This window comes from Electrophorus electricus, chromosome 23 (genome assembly GCF_041902795.1).
Source record: "Electrophorus electricus isolate QZ-2024a chromosome 23, ASM4190279v1, whole genome shotgun sequence".
Taxonomy (NCBI): domain Eukaryota; kingdom Metazoa; phylum Chordata; class Actinopteri; order Gymnotiformes; family Gymnotidae; genus Electrophorus; species Electrophorus electricus.
In genome coordinates this window covers 866,226-879,055 of record NC_137519.1, presented here as the reverse complement: position 1 = coordinate 879,055, position 12,830 = coordinate 866,226, and the positions used below count along the sequence as shown (strand labels likewise).

Genomic DNA, 12,830 nt, shown 5'->3' with positions numbered 1-12,830 from the left:
GGGGCAATGTAATAGTTCCTGTACAGAGGATTAAACATATGTACTGGAGACTGCACTGGGTCCTTAGGTTTTTACATAATGGAAATATGCAGTTTTCAGTAACATAAAACCACTAAGCCTACACTACAGATATGAAATATACACAAACCACACTGCACATATGGCACAGTAATGTACACTAATTTAGAGTACAATTCAAATTTTTTTGCATCTGAATTTAGCTTGGTCAAAGTTAGCTTTATCAGCTAGCTACAGAAAAACTAATGTCAATGTTAACTGATTTCCCCCTCCAAATCACTACATTACTTGTGTCATATAAAGCGACAGGCCAAACATTACTCTAGAAATAGCAGAGAGCATGTTTATTTTATCAACAATGCCCAAGACCAAGCTGATGGTTATTTAGTGTTAATACTGTAACTACTAGCTTCTATGTTCTGTCAGCCTGGTAGGCTAGCTATGCTAACAAGTCAACTGTCCCAACTTTGACTCACACCATGGTCAGCAGACCTCCTGGACACACTAGGATGCTCTGTGAGCTACGCTGGGTTAACAAATGTTACAAATCAAAGTAAACAAAAGAAATAATTCTAGTGGATGTTATGTTATTGAAGTGTATCTTCCCATAGTTAAGACTAGACTTTCAGCACTTAGTTATTTAGCATTATATTTAATAATTATTATCCGCTCCACTCACCAATGTCATGCTTTATTTTCTCCTCTTATTCTTTCTGCTTTTTTCACTTCCAGAAGGATACCGCCTCTTCATTTTCTACATTAGCTTTTGATGTTGACAACTTATTACTATCAATAAAAAAAAATCATTATTAAATGCTGCAAGAAATGGGACAGAATGGAGTCAGGTGGGGCCGCCTTGGGACATACAGGTTTCACACTGTCATTGGAAACTTTGCACATTGCCACTGCTGTAGTTTAAAGTGTGCCAGGCCTCGGCCTTGCCTGGGGCCCCAAGTAGTTGCCTGCAATGCCTGGTAGTAAACAGCACCTCTGGTGGTTGGGACCACACTTACGGAGGCAGCATGGAGTAATGCTAACAATGCAAACCAAAGGGGTGCCTTCTCTGTGATATAGAACTACTGAGGCTGCAGCTGTTGTGCATTTGCAATGCAAACCTTTTGTTTCCTGGCTGTGAGGGAATATATGCTGTAGTCACAGTAACTCAATCTCGCTCTCTAAATATAGCACTCTGTTGTTGTTGTTATTGTTAGTATAATTTCTTTATAAATACTAAATCGTGTGTATAAGTGTAAAATAATATTATCAAGAAATTATGAATTATTAATTATCAGTAGAAATTGCGCATGTGATTGTCGATTCTTAAAATATGCATATTTTATATCTGTGTGTATTTTAGTATTTTAATAGCCCTTAAAAGCTTAAACTATGTATATTTTATGTCTGTATATATTTTAGTATTTTTTGTGTATCACTTATTGAGTATTGTATTTTATTATATTTTATTGGGTTGTGTGTTGCCTTGTTCTAGAAAAGTTCACCCTTGTATGTTGCCATGCCCTCCGTGATGGCACGCACCTGCATGAGGTTTAACGTTGAGTGTTTGTCTGTCTATTTAATCCCCCCATCAGTGCGTGCCTCATTGTTGGTCATTGTTAGTGTAGGTGTATGTTAGCGGTACCCATCTTCCATGTTTACATAGTCTGTGTTAATGTTCACGTTGTCTAAAACTGTTTATGTGTGTTCATGTTCACTGTTCTTTTGTGTGAGTGCCCCCGTTGTCATTTGTGTTTCATGTCAATAAATGTTCCACAGCATCAAGGGAGTGTGTGCGTCGTGCTCCACATCCTGCTGCACTCGGGCGAACGTTACAACATGCTTTATTCATATTTTCAGGCTTATTACAAGTATGCAGAAATACTCACATGGAACATAGTTGTTATTTTACAATGATCGATACCTAGCTAAATACTGGGAGTAGGAATTCACCTTTTGCATCCTACTCTAAACAAAAACATTCTGCACTAAATAACGATAAAATGCGTATCTCTCAGTTCTCTATTCTTCAGACAGCATAATCTGATGTCACTCTTGTAGAAATGTCAGAAACCAAGACGAATCCATCTCACTGAAATGAATGACAGAGGGATTATTATAGGCAACATAAAAAATGCTCTAGATGGCCAAAGGTATGTGGATACCTGACCAACGGAGGTTGTTAGACATCCCATTGCAAAATCATTCATTTAAATGGGGAGTTTAAATCCCAAATGTAGCTACAACAGCCTTCGCTCTTAAAGATTTTGGAATTTGTCTCTAGGAGTTTGTCTCTGTGCCCATTTAGTCAAAAAAGTCATTATTGCTATTGTGGTGTCCAGTGTCGATCAGAGAAGGATGCCCTCCCCCTTTGAGTCTTGGTTCCTCACAAGGTTTTTTCCTCATGCTCTAGTGAGTTTTTCCTTGCCACTGTTGCCTTTGGTTTGCTCAAGGGGGGCTTGAACTCGAACATGTGTAAAGCTTCTTTGTGACAATGGCTGTTGTAAATGGCTTTGCACACAGGGGCACATCCATGGACCAGAAAAGGGCCTTCCCTAAACTGTTTCCACAAATTTGAAAGTCTAAAATATCTTTGTGTGCTGTAGAATTAACATTACTCTTCACCGAAACTAGCCCAAACCCTGAAAAATTATCCTATCTTCATTAACTTTACTGTTGGTACCATTCTCCTTGACTCTGCTAAACCCAGATCAAACTGCCAGACACCGAATCACTAGAAAACATGTTTCCAGTGGTGGAGCACTTTACACCACTCCAGCCATTGTTTGGCATTGCACACTGTCATCTTAGGCTTGTGTACAGTTGCCTGACCATGAAGCTCACATTTCTTGTGATGATTTTACTTTCAGTGGCAGTTTGGAACTTTGAAGTGAGTGCCACATATAAATGCCACATGCTACTGCTGTGTGATTTGAGTGGTCTATTTTTGCCTGATTTCACAGTAACAGCACTTACAGTTCACTTGGGCAAATCTAGAAAGGCACATTTCATGAACTGATGTGTGGCAAAGGTGTGACTAAGACGATTACATGTATAACATGAGTGAGCTCTTCAGTTTGACTCAGTCTATTACTACTGTTTAACATCAGTGAGCTCTTCTGTAAGACCTAGTCTATTACTACTGTTTGTTATTTGCATGGCTATGTGCTTGATTTTATATACCTGTCAGCAGCTGTTGTAGCAGAAAGACCTGGATTCAGTCATTAAGAAACATGTCCACATACTTTTGGACTGATAGTGTAGCTGATACTTTTTACATGAATTATGAATAACTGAATAAAGAGTGGTGAGCTACAGCAGTATAACCATTTCTCCCCATTTGGGGAAGGGAGGTTATATCATTAACAATTCAGTTATTTTCCTCAAGTGAATCATATAAGCTGAGGTATAGACTTTTGAAAGAAGCAAGAGCTTACATCAAAAATGGCTGATGAAAATACTTTTGGAACTCTTAGAGGCTATGGAACTGACTGGGTTATTGGAATATTGCTCATTAAATATCAGACCCATCTATATTAGTTCATTTAATACTTTTTTAACATTTACTGTAACATGATTCGTTACAGTACCATTTCTTGGGGTACTATAGTGCAACTGGTCTTCTGGTCTTTCCTTTCATACAAACACATTATGCCATATATTATCATTTGAATTCAACGGTCAACAGAGGGAGCTAACCTTTATCCAGTGCCCAGAAATACCATGCCAGCCATCTAGGTCTCACATCTAGGTCTCACAGATACTCCACTGCGGCTTGCAGCGCGTTGGTGTTCAAGAGAGACTGCAGCAACCCCTGATCTTCATGATAGAGGCAGTCCACAGCAAACACCTTATTCCTTTTAACAGAGTGCCTGCTGTCAGGAGCAATGAAATATGGATCAAACGTGTGGTGGAGCACCACTAAAACCACAGACCGGGTCTCTGGGTGGGAGAGCAAAAATAACAGTAGAGCAGAATTTAAATTATCAAATGAGATGGCTGAGGATTATTGTTTCTTATTCCTTTTACATATTACCTGGTATAAGGTGCAAAGCGGCATCAATGTCAGCTCTAGCTCGAGACACAATAGGGACAAATGCAATAATGACATCACTCTCATCTTCAGTGAAGATCTATTTTGGTTTAGGATGGATATTGACATGTTTCATGAAGTCTTTGTTGCAGTTCATAACTTTTCCAGTGACTTTCATGTGGAATCTAATCGCTTCATACCCAAAAACTAAAACACAACAGAAAAGGTCTGTTCATGTGTGATCATCTGTGTTTTGGGGTAGTGGAAGAAACTGATATTATAGGCACTGTACATTATCATTTCAGCTCCAAAGCCTATAGGTAGCACTCACCTCTGTCCAATATGCATAAAACTTTCCTCTTGAGAAATTGCACTACATACAATGAAACCTGTTGGCAAGAAAGTGGAGAGCTAAGCTTAATGATATGCCGCTATCATGACAAATGACCTGTCAAATATGTTTACAAATATGTTTAAAAATAAACAGATACATGAAAAGGTGAGAATAAACTTTCTTTTTGCTGAATGCTGAAAATATATATTGGCTCTTATCAATTTACTGTGAAAGTTCACAGTAAAATTGTACCAGATCTAAAGTCAGTGTAGAACTTGTTAGGGCTAAAGTTATATGTATGCTCAATGTCTTTGTGACCAAAAAAACTCCATCAATATAAATTATCCTGTGATGCAGATACAAATGAAAACTGACAGTGTAACTGATGGTATTGTCTGCTTTGTAATAAAAATCATTACACACCTTGAAGAAGAACATCGCTATAAAAATAAAAATTCAAGAACAAATAAAATGTCAAGAACAAATAAGACACTGTCAAACTGTTAGTGTTTTAATCTATTTGTCCAGATTCACAGCTGGTAGCAAGAGCTTACATTTACCATAAGAGAACTTCAGGAGACGTTTTTTGGGGAGAATATAATAGTTGTTAAGTGCTGTTGTCCTTCATGCAGCAACCTTCAGTCCTTATATCAGCATATGATAACAACATATCTTAAAACCCAATAGAGAATCCTGTCATATACCATTAAAGAACTCTGTCAAAGTACAAAAGGTCCAAGCACCCAGACTTTTAACCATTGCACAAGCTTTTACTTTTACTTTCAACATTAGAATTTTGAATAACGACATTGTTCATCGCAGCATTTTTGTAGCATTTTTAAACCTTGCATTAACATGTGTTACATATCCGGATTGTATCCGGATTTCACTTTTCAATAAAATGCGTCCGCAGTGTGACTAGATGTGATCCGAACTTAATTCTTGCGTTAAAAGGACACAACCAATTCCGTTTACTTCAATGCAACCTATTAGAAACACGGTTTCACATGGACTATTGCAAGAGTCTTATGCTATATCAAATGTGGGCAGAACCCGTCTGCAACAGGCGACGAAGCGTTTGCAGTACCTATAATATCAATTTTATATGTACTGCAAACGCGAAGGCGGCTTTGTTTGCTAGGAAAGAAAGGATGTGTTTACACCTGGCTTTATGTGAACGGATAAACAAAAATACATGTTAATGCAGGGTGTAGAAGGCAATTTGTTTCTTCAAACTAAATATTATAGTAGAGTGAATAATCTATTGAAAAAAGCGCTGAACACGCCTAATTAGGCTACGTGGTTTAAAACTGTAACAGACTAAAACGTGCTGTGTGCCCTTCCAGGATAAACTGTATTACATCCAATTATGTCGAAATAATACATGCACTCTACAGACCTGGAAAACTCGACCTCGTCTCTAGGTTAGTGGACCAGTCGCGGACCATTTTACTTTTGCGCCGTTTTACTTTTTACCATTTTACTTTTGCGCCGATATTGCTACTTTCAAACTGAAACCATCTGTGTACCTGTGCCTATTAAGACCAATGTTCACTAGTCGGCGCACTTTTTAATATTGTTTTAACGTCTGTCTGGGATGTCTATTTCATTACGCTATAACTGTTCTGATATTTTTCTTTTATTACTAGACCCCTGTGTGTAGCTGGGGATTCTGAGTAAAAATTCGGGTCAAGGATAAAAACTTTCATTTTTCACATCAAGAAATCCTGTAATTTGCTTCCATCTGCTGTTGAGGCAAAATATTGCATTTGGTGTATTTATATTGGTTTACAGTTTCTGCACTGATGGTATTTCTGTTTCATCAGTACTGTTCGTTATATCGTTGGTGTCATATTTATACCTAGTTTACGCCTCTCATACAGCTGTGAACATATGAACAGATCATCAATCCAATACGAATTATTTAAATCGGATCCTGACGCAACAATGAAAGGTTAAAGTTGACCTGTTTGCACATGCGTGTTAGCGCCGGTCTTTTTAGCTTCTAGCGCCCCTCAGAAGGTCTTTCGCGCAGCTTGACCATGACGAACGTTGCTGATACCAAATTATACGACATTCTCGGTGTGTCCCCGTCTGCTTCTGAAAATGAACTGAAAAAGGTAACGACATACCTGTACCATTGGGATTATTGTTCTATAAATGTCGAGTTCGTCTCTTTTTGTATTAGTCAGGAAGAGTGATTAGCGTTGTGCTAGCTGGGTATCAAATGTGGCCTAGTTGCGCTCGTGAAGTGCACGCGCATCGGTTTAACTAGAAAACTGGGAGTGTTTAAGATATATAAATTTAACTTTAGACAGGTAAATAGTTTACTAGATAGATAAGCATGTATGTTAGTTGGTCCGCTGTTAGTAAATAATCTTTAGTGAATTGGCTAACTTTGGTGATAGCTAACCTATCTTGTGTTTTGTCTTTAGCTAGCTAAGCTACATTAGCTGTCGTAGTTGAATAGGCCGGGAATGTTTTTTCAGATTTTCATTTTCGTTTCATGTTCTCTACGTTTGTGGTAGAATTAAAAACTATAGTTAGCTAAGTATATACGTTGTTTAGATAATAAGACCTACTCGTTAAGACACAGCGAGAAATGCGAGCTTTTAAACACGCATACTAGCTAAACGACGTCGTGTGAAACGTGATGTGATCTAGGCTAACTGGGTAATGCGCCGTTTTAAGCTTTGCAGTTAGCTTCCTGGCTAACAAAGTTGGTCTACATGAAACTTCGCATGAAGTCGAACAGGGTAATGGTAATTTATTATCATTAACTTTAGCAGTGTTGTCACCCGTGTGGGTTGTCGTTTATAAGAACTCGATTTTCTAATTTCCTAACAACAAATGCTAGCTTTTTGAAACCTTACCGACATGACGGCACGTTTATTTACAGTTAGCTAGCTGTTTGTCTAGCTAACATGTTTGTTGTCCAGGTAATAATCACAGGTTAAACGATCAAATGAAAACCTATAACTTGGCTGACTAGCTAAGTAGACGATATTGTAGGCTAGCTGAGTAACTTGCATAATAAATCAAGAACCTTTTTGATGATTGGAATTCATGGCCCTAAAATTGTATTCCCTGCGTGTTTATAACTGAAGGTTTGTTTGCCGTATATACCAATGGTATTTCTGTTAGTATTTTCAGTTTTTCGCCCTTTGAAACTTTTCAGGCCTACCGGAAATTGGCAAAAGAATACCACCCTGACAAGAACCCCAATGCTGGAGATAAGGTAAGCAGTATTGTTTTTCTTTTCTTTGGGAAACTGGCCATAATAAAAGGAGAGAAATTTGTATGAGAGACAATGTAATGGGAAGCCGAGAACAATGAATGTCAGCGCTCAGAAGTTGCCTTTGTTTGAAGTGCTAGCAGAGAGTTTTGGACACTAAACATTTTGGGGGTTTTTTATGGCAATGCTCGGAATTTCCAATTTTTGTGACCCTATCCAATATCACCACCCAGTCCACCTTTTTCATGCGTTTGGTGAAAAACCTGGGAAGTTGCACAGTGATGCTACATGTGATCTGTCATCCTTTTATCAGACTACACTCTTGTTTTTGTCCATACTTGAGCCAGACCGTTTTATGAAAGTTACAAAAATACAGTCCCAGCAGATTGCCATATTAACTTTGACAGTATTTTAACTGTTACATTTACATGGGATTCAGTCTGTGATCTAACTATAATGTTAAAAAACCCTGTTTTTAAAATTCTCTGTACCCTGTACTTAGTTCAAAGAGATCAGCTTTGCATATGAAGTACTAACTAACCCAGAGAAGAAGGAGCTCTATGACCGCTATGGGGAACAGGGCCTGCGAGAAGGAGGAGGGGGAGGTCCTGGCATGGATGACATCTTCTCCCACATCTTTGGCGGAGGCCTCTTTGGCTTCATGGGTGGACAGGGGCGCAGCCGGAATGGGGGGCGACGGAGAGGAGAGGACATGGTCCACCCTCTAAAGTGAGTTGAGTCTTGATGTTTGGAAGGTGTTGTTACCGAGATGTGATGGAAAGAATCTATGCTTTACTACTTGGAGACCTGTTTAGAAATTTTTTTTTTCTTTCCATAATGAATGTTCTTTTGGTGTATGATTCTTTATTCCCTTTTTGTAGAGTATCTCTTGAAGATCTATATAATGGGAAAACAACTAAATTACAGCTGAGCAAGAATGTTCTGTGTAGCACTTGTAATGGGTAAGTTGGCTCAGATAAGAAATTAAGTTGGTGATTGCAACTGATCTGTTGTGTGTTTTAAACTTTACCAAAGAAGAATCTCAAAAAAGACAGTAATGCTAACCATGTTTAGTAGTTGGTCATTACTGATTGAGAGTAAATGAAGGCTGTGCTTCATTGTGCAGTCAGGGTGGGAAGACTGGGGCAGTGCAGAAGTGTTCGACCTGCAGGGGGCGTGGTATGCGCATCATGATCCGACAGCTGGCTCCTGGAATGGTCCAACAGATGCAGTCTGTCTGCACTGATTGCAATGGTGAAGGTAAGACCCTTAACACATTCCACATGCTGGAGCTGAGGCCCTCCAGCAAAGCTTGTTTGGGTTTTTTTTTTTTGTTTGTTTGTTTGGTTTTTTTTTGTGCTATAGACTTTCACATCTGGTTCAAGCCATTGGCTAAGTCCCAAACTCTGTGTCTAATAAGGTGTTGGAGCAAGGAGAACTGTGCTACACAGGTGTTGTTGACCATAGTTTCCATAGAGTTTTGTTCAAAATGGTTCCCTGTGCATGTATGCATGGACCCTGATAAATGGTGCTACAAAAGAAGGCCTTGTATGTAAAACATGCTTGTGTGTACTGTTTAGGTGAGGTGATAAGTGAGAAAGACCGTTGTAAAAAGTGTGAAGGGAAGAAGGTGGTAAAGGAGGTGAAGATTCTGGAGGTGCACGTGGACAAAGGCATGAGGCATGGACAGAAGATCACTTTTGGCGGGGAGGCGGACCAGGCACCTGGCATGGAGCCTGGAGACATTGTCCTCGTCCTTCAGGAGAAGGAGCATGAGGTAACGAGCATGTCTTTCATTTCTCTTTATTCTACTTCAGGTCAATTGAGTTATGATGCCTCATTTCTAGTACTGAACTAATTGTATGGGGCAGGGGTGCCAGCAGTTTGTTGGCTTGAGATCTTTTTCTGATGGACCAGTCAGTGTGAAAATAAGAAACAACTCTCACATTTTACTTCCAAGGTGACCTTTTTCTTTCACATTTCTCCGAGTTCAGTGGCTACTTTGCTGATCAAGCAGACACATTTTGTGAAAGTGTCTTCCTGTCACTCTGTATGGAAATAGGTTTTCTGTTTGTAATTTCTTTTTGGTCTGAAGGTTTGGAAAATGGAAAATTAGAGTTGGTAAATGCAAAAACTGCTAAATTTGTTACCAGTAGGTGAAAAGATTCTAGGCTCTAGCTAGCTTGATTTAACCGCAATGTCTGGGATGGCACAGTAACTATGGCAACAAGTAATACATTTAAGAGCAGCAGAACAATGGCCATGTTTCCTGTTAGTTATGTGGACCCACCCTCCCACACGCTTGGGACCTGCAAGAGTGCTGAAAATTGAGGTAGGTTTGAATGACACTTTTAAACGTGGTGTATTCTAACATGGAGTTTACAATCGACCTGCATATGATCACTGTTATCCCTTTTCTGTCAAGACCTGGGGCAAAACAGTCAGGTGTATAAACTTTATTTTATTGAATTATTCATGTTTCAGATCTTTCCCATAGCAGTGAAAATATTCACGTAACTTGCAAAATTACGTAATATTTGAAAGTATATTACTTGTTCAAAAAGTTACTGTGCTACTTTGCCTGCGTGTAAGAAGGGGTGGGGTGGTGTGCTTTGTTGAAGCTGTATACCTGGATCAGTGCTGTCAAAAGCTTGTAAATCAACACATCTCAAGTATGTTGAGATTCTTAGGCAGTGATCACCACTTACCAGCGACAAGGTGGATATTGGATTGCAGTAATATACTGGCAGATGCCAGCTGCACCAGAGAGAGAGGGGTCTGTGCTGAGAACAAAGCAGGACACTTTATTGGAAACTTGTCCTGTTAAACATATGCTACTCAAACGAAGGCAGTCCGGATTAGTGGTTTTCAGTTACATTTAAATGGTATGTGTTAAGCACCTCATACAGACAGACCTATTAGCTGATGAGTGATAACCCCAGCATGTTGTGTGGGTTCCTGTGCTCTAGATGCCTCCACCCAGGCTAGACATTTGTGTTGCTAGAGATTGTCCATTCTGCTAATCCCAAACTTCAGCCTCTGTTCCACTGTCACCTTCAGAACAACAGGTTTTTGAAGTCAGGCCATGTTACTGACACGGGGGCAGGTGTTCTACAGAAGCGTCATGTCACCAAGGCAACACTCGTTTGATCAGCTTGCCAGTTGGAAGCACTTTTAGCAAACAGCTTCTTCTATGGCATCTTTTGCCTTTTCCATGCAAAACTGAAGTATTTTACTATTAATACACTACTTTAAATGTAAGGAAGTGTGTGTTTATTAGCTAATTTCAAAAGAATGAGTTTTCATGTAAAATGAAAGCTGGAGATATTGTAATGGCAGGAGTGAGTTTTTATGGAGTTCCAAACTCTGGTCTGTAGGAAAACTAAAACCATCTCTCACTTGTGCTCTGTCTAGACGTTCAAAAGAGATGGCCATGACTTGCACATGATCCATAAGATTGGCCTGGTTGAAGCACTTTGTGGATTCCAGTTCACCTTGAAACACTTAGATGGTAGGCAGATTGTAGTGAAGTACCCTGCAGGCAAAGTCATCGAGCCAGGTTAGTGGGTGGATCTCCTTTCTCTCTCTAGAGATTGTGTGTGTGTGTAGATATATATCTGTCTCTGTCTATATAATATGGATAGATGATGTGTGGTTATGTGCCTTGCAGGTTCTGTCAGGGTTGTGAGAGGTGAGGGCATGCCACAATACCGTAACCCCTTTGAGAAGGGGGATCTGTTCATCAAATTTGAGGTGCAGTTTCCAGACAACAACTGGATTAGCCCAGAGAAATTAAAGGTAAGGCCCACAAATCATAGTATTTGGTACTGTTTATGGTTCCGTTTGTAGCAGAGTGGTGGATGGTGCGTTTTTGTAAACGAGCACCCAGCTCATGCTGAAAGCGCTCTGCTCTCTCACGCATCCTACTGTATTCTGTGTTGGGGTTCAGGAGCTGGAGGACCTGCTACCTGTGCGCTCTGATCCTCCTGTTGTCACCGGGGACACAGAGGAAGTCGACCTGCAGGACTTTGATGTCAACCAGAGCTCTGGCGGCAGCCACCGCCGTGAAGCCTATAATGACAGCTCTGACGAGGAGGGTGGGCATCATGGGCCTGGAGTACAGTGTGCCCATCAGTAAGCCTGCTTGTCCCATGTCCCACCAACAAGAAAAAATGGTCCACTTGCACAGCATCAGAGACAAAAAAAGTGTTTTGTTTTTTTTTTGTTTTTTTTTGTGTGTGTCTTCCTGTCTGATGAGGTCTGCCTTAAATGGTGGAAGACTGACTAGTGATCAACTGCTCATTGTGAATGAACATGAGCCCACGTTCCTGTCCCACACATCTTAAGGCCAGGAGCAGTCCCATATCAGAGGGGGAGAAGGTCATTTCTTATACTTTGAGTGTAACTTGCTTTTGTTGTCATCATAGTATTTAGAGTTAATTTAAAGTACACACATGCAGTTTGTGTTGAAATCAATCCTGTTTAAAATGGGGCAAGTTAAAAAAAAAGTAATAGAATAACATACCTTTGACAGTCACCATAACATTTTTAGGTTTGTATCTGAGTTTGATTTTTACCACTTTTTTGTAGATTTTTCATTTCCATTTTAATTGGTTAAATAACTAAGCATTGTGTATAAAGTGATTGTCATTTAAGCTTTATCAGCTGCTGTCACACATTAAGTGTGGGTTTATAAACTAGTTGAAATTGAGTTCTGTTGCCTGTATGTCTTCAGCCCAGGTGCATGCTGGGAAAAAGCTTTGGTCAACCATCCAACTTCAAAGTGACATACCTAATGAAAGGGGGAGCAGCCATTAGCATAAATTTTGTGAAAGTTTATGAAGTTGTTAAATAAAAGCTTACATATCTCAAGCATTTTAGCATTTCTTTAGCACTGCATTTGCTATAGGATTACAGATTTTGGATATACATTTCACTTAAACCCCACTATCCCTAACCCCCACCTTTCTTAGATGTACAATATTAGATAAACTGTTGTATGTCAGCACTCAAGTGTGCTTAGTTGAAATCTTATCTGTTCACCAGGGTCCAGAGTGAGCAGGTAGGGGTGTTATCCCAGCAGAACCAGTAGTGACAAATGCAGCTGTCCTAATTGGACCAGCTCAAATCCTCACTACCATGGGAGTAGTACTTTTATATTTCCACCCCCTCTGTACTTAACATAGGAAGAGAGAAGCTCCTTACAGGCCCTCGGC

General features: G+C 39.7%; 1 protein-coding gene and 1 long non-coding RNA gene across 2 annotated transcripts; one reads left to right on the top strand and one right to left on the bottom strand.

Moving 5' to 3' along the window:
- Positions 1-1,859: 1,859 nt before the first annotated feature.
- LOC145653219 (uncharacterized) lies at positions 1,860-5,881 on the bottom strand. Its single transcript, XR_014119591.1, has 6 exons — positions 5,779-5,881; positions 4,803-4,819; positions 4,377-4,434; positions 4,049-4,252; positions 3,712-3,887; positions 1,860-2,104 (listed from the first exon to the last, which is right to left on the bottom strand). It is a non-coding gene; the product is annotated as an uncharacterized LOC145653219 (long non-coding RNA).
- A 467-nt stretch (positions 5,882-6,348) lies between these two features.
- On the top strand, positions 6,349-12,486 carry dnaja2a (DnaJ heat shock protein family (Hsp40) member A2a). The gene is made up of 10 exons (XM_027028309.3): positions 6,349-6,499; positions 7,558-7,617; positions 8,117-8,343; positions 8,496-8,576; positions 8,741-8,874; positions 9,195-9,391; positions 11,029-11,173; positions 11,285-11,412; positions 11,564-11,748; positions 11,873-12,486. Exons 1-10 carry the CDS (start codon positions 6,422-6,424, stop codon positions 11,958-11,960), a joined length of 1,323 nt encoding a protein of 440 aa, XP_026884110.1. The 5' UTR covers positions 6,349-6,421; the 3' UTR covers positions 11,961-12,486.
- Positions 12,487-12,830: the final 344 nt, after the last annotated feature.